General features: G+C 40.2%; 1 protein-coding gene across 1 annotated transcript in view; it reads right to left on the reverse strand.

Moving 5' to 3' along the window:
- Nucleotides 1–1825: 1825 nt before the first annotated feature.
- Sgpp1 (sphingosine-1-phosphate phosphatase 1) overlaps nucleotides 1826–10457 on the reverse strand; it is a 20032-nt gene continuing 11400 nt past the window's right edge. Inside the window, exons 2-3 of the mRNA XM_031356475.1 lie at nucleotides 10014–10103; nucleotides 1826–4116 (exon numbers count right to left, since the gene is read on the reverse strand). Coding sequence (XP_031212335.1) covers nucleotides 3565–4116; nucleotides 10014–10103 — 642 coding nt within the window. The 3' untranslated portion in view covers nucleotides 1826–3564. The remainder of the gene's footprint in view (nucleotides 4117–10013; nucleotides 10104–10457) is intronic.

Genomic DNA, 10457 nt, shown 5'->3' on the forward strand with positions numbered 1-10457 from the left:
AAAAAACAGCAAAAAACCTCCAACAAACAAAACAAAGAATAAAATGCTAAAAAGCAATTTTAAACTTTTATCAAATCTTTTGAGAATCTGCAGAATGCTACAAACATCCCCCACTACCACTTGCATGTGTGTACACAAATGCACTTACTGAAGCTTATCTAACGACTGCATAGTCAATCCATTGAACACAATATATCCATTGAATAGCTGTTGTATCCCAGAGACAGCAGGAATAAATGAACATGCACCTTTTCCCCCCAGAGAGGTAACATCACAGGAAAGATAATGAATTGTTTATTTTTGGTTCATTTTTTTAAATATTAGGACTGAACCCCAGGGCCTTATGCATCCAAGCAAATGGTCTGCCACTGACCTCTTACCCAGTCCTATCTGTTGTTTTTTGAGATGGGGTTTTATGGAGCCCAAAGCTGGCTTTCCACTTTATGTGTTCAAGAACTCAAGTTCCTTATTCTCCTGCCTCCACTTCCTGGTTGCTGGGATTACAGGTAAGGGCAATCATCTAAGATTATCTAAGAAACATACTAAATTTTAGAAGTCATTAATAAATTTTGTCTAGAAAGATGACTCAGTAGCTAAGAGCACTTGCTGTTTTAGCAGAAGACTCAAGTTCAATTCCCAGAACCAACAAAGCAGCTCACAAGCACCTAAAACTCCTCCAGGACACCTGACACCTTCTGGCCTCCATAGCCACTAAGCACACAGAAGTGCACAGACAAACCACTGATATGTTTTTTAAAAAAACAGCAAAGGCCAGGCATAGTGGTACATGCCTTTAAATCCCAGCACTCGGGGTGTAGGAACAGGCAGAGTGATCTCTGTGAGGTCAGGCCAGCCTGTCCACATAGTGAGTTCCAAGAGAGCCAGGTCTGAGAGACCTTGTCTCAAAGTAAACAAATAAAATAAAATGTCAAAGCCATACAAGACTTAAAATCATTTTCTTAAAGAAAACTGTAGAGGTACATTAAAAAACAATCAGATTAGCTCTCGTGTTTGTCCCTGGCTGTAACCAGGAGTCAGCTTTCTAAACATCTGTGCAAAATGCAGCGACTGAAATGGTGAGGGGCACAGCTATGACTCTTCAGGCTGTTGGGGGTGTAAGCCACAGCACCATGAAGCTCTGCATAAAGCAGTTTGCACTCACAGGACATGTGATGCAGATGCTGGAGGCAGAATTCTATATTTGGAAGAGGCAGGGGAAGGCCAACTGAAGATGAACTATGAAATTAAGGTTTACTTCCTCAAACATGTTTTGAATATCTCTGATTTCTCTTTGAGTTTGTCCTCTGCTTGTTTCCACATAAGATTGTAGAGTTCCTGCAGGCTTAATAGCAGAGCAAAGTCAAGAATGCGGGTGTGGCCTGTGGTCCAGTGCTTGACAAGGAGAAAAAGGAGGAGCAGGAGCTCAGGCCAGCCTGGGATACATGAGACCCTGCCTCGAAATATAATGGATCATAAATTTAAGGCAAAGTATGACTCTTAAGAATTTGTTCAGTGCACCTCAAAGTGGTGGTATACACCTTTAATCCTAGCACTCAGGAGGGAGAGGCAGGCTGATCTCTGTGAGTTCCTGGCCAGCCTGGATTACAGGACAGCCAGGGCTACACAGAGAAACCCTGTCTCAAACACAACCCCTCCCCCCCCAAAAAACCAGACATGTGCACAACAGGCAAACAGAAGAAAGAAGAAAGATCCTTTCGGTATTGATCTTGGCTTTTATTTTAAAATACATTTAGCATAGAACTGTCATCAAACAAAAACAAACACAAAGAAATAGAATATTTTCTAATTCTTTTTAAGCAACACACAAAAATTAATAGGATAACAGACCCAAAGTGGGGGACCCTTTGTATAGCTCAATTCACTGAGCACATCTGTTGAAGGATCCCCACTCTCTGCAGCGTCCAAGCTCCCTGCGTACCGATTCTTTTCCAAGCACCCTGCTTTCTTCTCCCAGTGGCCAAAGGGTCCAAATTTACTTGCTTAAAGTTGATCAGATTCTGTTTGGGTAAAAACTACCAGGCCCCTAAGCTTTCAATCATAATTATAAAAAAATATGAGCTCAAATACTTTCGTTGTCCAAAATAGAAACATTTTCCTTCTAAATAATCAGAGATTATTGCACTAAAATTGTCACCTCGACCCCTGATGTTCATTCATATGGAAAATTAATTCTCTTCTTTACAAAAAGCTCATACCACAAATAAATGTAATGTTAACCTAGTTGCAATCACACTTCAAAATATAAAGGCACAGACAGGAAAAAAAATAGCCTAATACTATACTCAAATTTTCCACTGTAAAAATTAGTTGGGAAAATAATAGAATCTGAGCTACCGATACGTCACATTTGGGTTTTATAATCTACCTTAGGTTGCTAAAGAGTGGGGTATTAAAAGGTAACAGTGGGAAATCCAATCCTTTTCAAATAATTTAGAAAAATGGCTTGTGCACATAGAAAGGGTATACATTTGTCTCATCTATAAATTCCAGTTACATTTCCACTCCCTGGAAATATTTACTTGTACTATATACAATCAAGACGATGTACATAGATATATACTGTTCCTGTAACTTGCAACGTACAGAAAAATACTTACAAAAATGGAAATACTTATTCATTTAGCCTTCCAATAAATTAGTGAGAAAACTTAGCAATTCCACGTTTCTTTCTTAAAATAAAAATGACTGAAGAGTTATGGGCCATTTACTTCTAATTCTGTTAGTTTGATATATATTTTAAAAACATTTGCCTGATGATGTGGCTTAAGAGTGTCACTTTTACATCACAGTATACATGGCGTCTCTTAATTCAGGAAAAGAAAGGCACAGTTAGCAAGCAATAAAATTCAGTACCTGAATTGGTATGACCAAAACGGTTGAGGAAAAAAAAATACATTCAACACAGTGTACAGAACTTTAAGAAAGAAAGAAATCCAAAACAGCAAATTTCCCCCAAAACTTGGTCCATTAGAAATGCCTCTCATGTTCAACATCATGGGTAGCATGAAGGGAGATGGCAGTGTAGGAAGAGGCAGTAAATCAGTGTGTGGTAGCATATGGATTTCTGTCTGGTACTTACCAATTCAACTAGGAAATGGCTCCCATAGGAAAGAAACATTAAGCCTATTTGTTAATAACAACATGCCTGCATTAATTCCAAAAACCAGGGCACAACTGCATATTGTTATTGATTTTTCAATACACCCCACTGTTCTTAGGTAAATAACTGTATATATAATATATACTAGACACACATTTGCACACCGTGTACCTTAATATATGTTATATATAACTACAATTTGTAACAGCACAGAACTCTCCAAACATTTTGTGAACATTCTAAATGGGCGCGCCATTTCTCAGCACTGAGAGAGCTCGGCCCACCTACAACAACATCTGGTGTGCAATGAGAGAATGCACTGGCTGCAGAATTTACTTCTTTAAGTTAAATTCTTGCAGAAGCCTCTGATCCAAGTTTTACCTAGAGAATAGCTTTAGATATAGCTGCTAGCCTCCTTTCTTATAACAAATATTGTTCCTCCATCAAGAGACACCAATAAAGGAAAATATGTAAGGGATCAAAAACGTGATGGAGAAACCAACTGTCCCATAGGTAATATACCGGTAGGGCAGCTCCACCTCCATGTGCTGCCTTGCTTGGCGAATGTCATGACACGGAATACCAAAGAGTTTACAGGCTAGAGGAATGGTGATCTTCTTCATGATATCTCTTATGAACAGTACAAGTATCATTCCTAGGACAACTCGTAATATGGCTTTTCCAAACAGAGTTACAGTAAGAGGGGGGATAGCTAAGGGTAATGTGTGCAGAGAAGGGTCTAAGGAGAGACCCAGGTTATAAGCAGTGTGTGAGCCACATGCAATCCCAGCACCACTTCCCAGAATCTCAGCTGTGTCTCCTCGGGATGTGCTCCAGGTGTCAAGGGTGAAAGAGAAGATGCCCAAAATTAAGTGAAGCCCGATGATGATGAGTGGGGCATATTTGTAAGTTTGGTTGAAGTTGTCAATCAGGTCCACCAATGGGTAGAAGATAATTAAGATTAAAATGGTATACAAGAATCCAGCAATGACGTCCTAGAAAGGATAAAAAGTACAATTAGTGTAGTGCTATTTTTTTTTTAAGATTTATTTATATGTAAGTACACTGTAATTCAGACACACCAGAAGAGGGCATCAGATCTCATTACAGATGGTTGTGAGCCACCATGTGGTTGCTGGGATTTGAACTCAGGACCTTTGGAAGAGCAGTCAATGCTCTTAACCGCTGAGCCATCTCTCTAGCCCCAGTGTAGTACTATTTTTGGTGTTTAACTTTAAGCTTTGCAAACCGACCATACCGTCATACTGGAACTTGGGCTGGTGGGTGAAGAGTTTGCCTGGTATGTATGAAGCCTAGGTTTGATTCCCGCACTGCAAAAACGAGGCGTATTGTTGGACCCCTATAATCCCAGCACTGGGGAAGTAGAGGCAGGAAAATCAGAGGTTCCAGGGTTACACAAAACCCTGTCTAAAAAAACCAAAACAAAATAAAATGTTAAAAAAATATATTGCATCAAAACTTGTTTTAGGGCTCGTGAGATGGCTCAGCGGTTAAGAGCACTGACTGCTCTTCCAAAGGTCCTGAATTCAAATCTCAGCAACAACCCATAATGAGATCTGATGCCCTCTTCTGGGAGTCTGAAGACAGCTACAGTGTACTTATAGGAAAGAAAGAAAGAAAGAAAGAAAGAAAGAAAGAAAGAAAGAAAGAAAGAAAGAAAGAAAGGAAGAAAGGAAGAAAGGGAGAAAGAAAGAGAGAGAGAGAGAGAGAGAGAGAGAAAGAAAGAATAAATCCTTAAAAAACATTTTAATTATAAAAGGGAATTTATTTATTTATCTATTTATTTATTTATTTATTTGGCTTTTTGAAATAAGTTTTCGTTATGTAGTCCTGGCTGTCCTGGAACTCACTCTGTAGACCAGAGTCTCCGGTCTCAGATCTCTGAGGTCTCAAACTCAGAGATCCACTGGCCTCCGCCTTGTGAGTGCTGGGATTAAAAGTGTGCACCACCACAGCCTGGCCAATAAAAAAGATTTATTAATAAAAGACTTTATTTTTCTATTCTTTCATTAACTATGTATATAATGTATGTAAATTTAGTCAGGTTCTGAACAATATGTTTGCTACTGTGATGTTGACATGCAGAAGAAACATTGTGAGCTGGGCGGTGGTGGCACACGCCTTTAATCCCAGCACTTGGGAGGCAGAGGCAGGTGGATTTCTGAGTTCGAGACCAGCCTGGTCTACAGAGTGAGTTCCAGGACAGCCAGGGCTACACAGAGAAACCGTGTCTGTGGGGGTACAGGGGGTGCGGGGGTGCGGGTGGGGGTGGAGAAGAAACATTGTATTTATTACTCAAAGAAATGATGCATGTTGTCATGAAGTTTATGTTTTGGGGGGAAACTGGAAATAACAATATTAGCAAGAAAACATAGATATTTCAGTTTTAGATAGTTATGTTAGCATTAAAAATCTATGTCTTCTAATGGCTTCCTTTTTTTAAGAACTGTGAGTTGGAGGCCACTTTAGACCACGTAGAGAATTCTAGACCATCAGAGGACCACAGCAAGACCCTGTATCAAAAAAGCAGCTTTAAAAGAAACAAACAGAGGGCTGGAGAGGTGGCTCAGTGGTCAAGTCGAGCTCTTGCAGCTTCCAGAAGGCCTGGGTTGGGTTCTCAGCACCTCCAAACACACAAATAATCCTTTACCAAAAAAAAAAAAAAATGTGTTTTAAGAAATTGAATTTTGGCCGGGCAGTGGTGGCTCATGCCTTTAGTCCCAGCACTCACAAACAGAAGCTGGCACATCTCTGTGAATTCAAAGCCAGCCTGGTCTACAGAGTGAGTTCAAGGGCACCCAGGGCTATACACAGAAACTTTGTTTTGGAAAAAAAAATTTTTTTTGAAAGCTATGTTTGGTAATGACCGAAAAAAAAAAAAAAAACAGATATAGTAATCTTTATTTTTCTGGGGACTAGGAAAAACAAGTAGGAAAGCACATATAAAAAACAAATAACCAGGGGCTGCTGATATGGCTTAGCAGGTAAGAGCACTAACTGCTCCTCTGAAGGTCCTGAGTTCAAATCCCAGCAACCACATGGTGGCTCACAACCTCCTGTAATGAAATATGATGCTCTCTTCTGGTGTATCTGAAGTCAGCTACAGTATACTGATTTATAATAATAAATAGATCTTTAAAACAAACAAACAAACCAAAATAACCAAGTATGTCAAGTGATACTGAAGTAGTCCTTATATGTTATTTCTAGTACACCATTAGAGTGTTCTCAATGCTAATAGAGATAACAACGTATTCAGTGTTGTATCTGAGTATCCGTGAGGGGTCTGTGGGGTCCACTCGACCTATCGCCCACCCTAGTTTCATACTTAACAGTGAAGATACCCACTATGTTTTAAAAAATAATTCAAAACACAAGTGATTATTTTACATACTAAAAGATATCAAAAGCACAAACTGAGGAAATATCAGACTCATAATACACATAATATGATTCCAGCACTCAGAAGGCAGAGGTAGAAGCACCACAGGTTCAAAACCAGTCTAGGTACATGGTACCTTGTGTCAAAAACAAAAAAATATCAATGCTGAAACACAAACAAGCAATATATTATTGACTAGTAATGATAGTCATTGCACAGAATTATTATTTGTAATACTTGAAAGTTGTACCAGGTGTTACTTTGAAAAGGAAAATTGCCAGGTGTGGTAGCACACAACTTTAGAGGCTTTACCTACTGAGCCATCTTGCTGGCCCTTGTAACTACTCTTATTTATATTGTGTGTGTATGTGTGTGTGTGTGCGCGTGTGCGCACGCATGCGAGCGCTCAAGAGTGAGAGAGAGAGAAAGAGTGAGAGAGTGTCAGAGTCCATGTGCACTGCACTCAGGTAGGAACCCTTGGAGACCACTAGGGGGCAAAAGACCTTGTGGAACTGGAGTTACAGACAGCGGTGAGTGGTTACACAGGTGCTGGGAACTGCACACTGGTTCTCTGTAGGAGGAGTAAGTGCTCTTAACCACTGAGCCATCTACTAGGCCTACCTTGTAGCTATTTTTAATAAGACAAATCACATATTCTTTGGAAGCAGATTTGCATTGAATAAACAACTAGGGTTCCCTGGCATGGTAGTACAGGAAAATAGTTCCAACTACTTGGGTGGACTAAGTAAGCTAAGGTAGGAGGATTGCCTGTTGTGGTTATAGGAGTTCAAGGTCAGTGTGGGCAACCTGGCTAAGATGCTGTATCAAAAAGTCTTGGCATACAGGTAGTCTAGATACATGTGAGGTCCCTTGTTTTAATCCTTGGTAATAAAATAAATAAAATCATTTGAAATAAATAAAAGCAAAATAACGTAAAACCAAATACATAAACAATCAAGCCTGCCCATTCACAAATTGAAAAGTAGTGCGTCAGGGCTAGAGAGATGGCTCAGCAGTTAAGAGAATGTACTGTTCTTGCAGAGGACTCAAGTTTGTTTCTTAGCCCATGTTAAGGTGGTCACTCGTAACTTCTGTTCCAGGGATCTGATATCTCTGGTCTCTGCAAGTCCTGCAGTCATATGCACACATACACCTTTTCAACATAAAAATAAATCTTAAAAAATAAAACTAATGTCAATATTATTTTTACTCCAGGTGACTCAAGAATGGATGCAATCTAGTATAGAAAGAGTAAAGTGAATTCAGCGGAAATATCCAATCGATAGCTAAACATTTGGGTTCTTCTTGTTTTTCATTATGCAACCCTGGCTGTAACTCAGAATACAGACCTAGATGGCCTCAAATTCACAGAGATCTTCCTGTCTCTACTTCTTGAGTACTGGGATTAAAGGCATATGCTTAGCTTTCCTTTCTTTCTTTCTTTTCTTTCTTTCTTTTTTCCCTCTAGAACAGTGTTTTTGAGATCACATATTCAACAATCAGATTCTTACTCCTCTTGGAATAATAAACTCAAGAGATAAAAGTACATTTTTCCTAAAAAAAAAAAAATTAGCAATTCACTTTTATTTCTTCACTAAAAAATTGTACATCCAGGGCTGGAGATATGTTCAGCTGGTGGAGCACTTGCCTTGCATGTCCAGGACACAAAGAGTAAGATTAAAAATAGTGTAGCTACCATGTAATCCCAGCGCTAGGGAAGCAGAGGCAGGATCTCTTCGAGCTTGAGGCCAACCAGGACTACATAGTGAGACCTAAACCAAACAAAACCTCACTCAAACAACAACCAAACAGTGTATCCGTCCGGAAACCTTTTAGAAGTGACACCACTAACCGTAGAGGTGAGAAGGAATCACAAGGCACAGAGCGTTATAAGCAGCAGAGTTTGGTAATGTTAGATATCATGTAAGAAATGTATGGTCTGAGAACAAAAGAGGAAGGAGAGGTGAGAGCAATGCCAATATTCCCACAGCCACAAAGTCAGCTCACGCCATGTTCTACATGTAGAACAACCAAGAATGCACAGTCCAAGAATGGAGTCACATGAGAATCCTGAGTGCTCCTGAGAAAACGCCAAGAAAACAATCGTCTTGTGACCTCAGTTTCTTCAGAACTCAGACTCGTTCATGGAACGTGCGCCTCCCAGGTGCAGGGCAGGCGTGAGCCTACCTCAGCTGCTGCTAGTCCTGTGCCTCTGAGGAAAAACTTGATTTTGCCCTGTGAAGCGTTTCCTTGTGATTATATACAGCTTGAACCCCTGAGAATGTTACACAGGTGTCCTTTCTTAGCCCTCAGGGTATAAACTGTTAGCTATTATGTGAGACTTTAGTCTGCCTCATTTTTAGGCTTAGTTCTCCCAGATTCACATTGCCAACTAGAGTGGTAGGTAAAAAGGACATTCTAAAAATACTGAAGAAGAGGAGGGGATCAGGGGGAAGAAGAAAAGAACAACAACAATCAGGGAAAATTATTAGGATTTCATAAATTAATTCACATTTTGCCATCTATATATATCTATTTTTTTTTTATCATTTCTAAGCTAATAGGCAATAAATCCCTAGGGCATCTTGTGAGATGCTGATGGCTGAGAGACAAGGCACATTTTATCTAAGGAAACCACAGTCCATTGTGGGATGACAAAAAGGCAAGAGGCCATTCCAGTTTAGGGTAAATGGGGGAAGAGGTACCTGGCCACTCTAGAAAAGGAGAAGGAAAATGTGGGAAAGGTTGTGAGGAACATCTGCAGAGACAGGGAAGCAGGCAAGAGAGGAGAGAGGCATCCAACCAAAGGCCACAGCATTCCTGAGGCTCCTGGACGCTCCCAGCACTGGAGGGAAAGTACAACTCAAGGCTGAGGCACTAGCAGGCCACAAATCATTTCCATGATAGTTCTACAAAGGAGGAAGATTAGATTTTTCCCCTTCTGGGCTCTCTTTGAGTCTATCAGAGGTAGTTTGCTTTTCAGGAGCTAATACTCCACTAAATCTCCCTTACCTTGTAAAACTTTTATGTAAATCTTTTAATCTCCCACACTTAGTAAAATCCTTGTTCACACAAACCCTTCCCCCATTCCTGGAACTTGTCTGCCTGGAGGGGCTGACCCCTTCCTCCATTTTCTTCATGCTCTTTAAGACTAGCCCATCCAGAAAGGCCAAGATTGTGCCCCATCCAGAGGGAAAGAGAAGACACCACCTACAGCAAAGTAAAAACCAAGTGAGCTTGCTAGCTGGCTTGGTTTCAGCACATCTTTTTACCAAAAAAAGCTGCCAGGCTGCTTAAGCTTGGCTCGTGTGTTCCTTTGTATTGACAATAGGTCATACTAATCATTTGACTTAAGTTTCTAAAAGTTTCTGCCAATGTCAGGAAAAACATATTTTTATTTTATAGTTTATATTTTCATATTTTATAGGTACACACACACACACACACACACACACACACACACATGTAAGGACGCCCTGTTATCCTTACCAGGATGGAATGCATTCCCATGTAGACTCTACTTAGGCAAACTAGTGAACTCCAGCAGGGGATGAGAATCAGCCCATATATAAGAGGATACTAAAAGAGAGAGAGAGAGAAAAAAGTTAGACAGATACAAACAACAAATAAGAAAATAAATCACTATGCTATAAAGAACTATATGCATAGAATCAAGAACCATGTGCTTTCGCCTCCCCACCGCTTTCCCGGGGCCTAACCAAGGATCATACACAGCAAACTAACAAAATACTTTTGCAAGAATGACAGGTTTTTTTGTTTGTTTTTCAAGACGGGGGTCTCTCTGTGTATCCCTGGCTGTCCTGGAATTGCTCTGTAGACCAGGCTGGCCTCAAACTCACAAAAGACCCACCTGCCTCTGCCACCTGAGTGCCAAAGTTAAAGGTGTGAGCCACCATTGAAATTATGTGGTGT

This window comes from Mastomys coucha, unplaced genomic scaffold, assembly GCF_008632895.1.
Source record: "Mastomys coucha isolate ucsf_1 unplaced genomic scaffold, UCSF_Mcou_1 pScaffold6, whole genome shotgun sequence".
NCBI classification, from domain to species: Eukaryota; Metazoa; Chordata; class Mammalia; order Rodentia; family Muridae; genus Mastomys; species Mastomys coucha.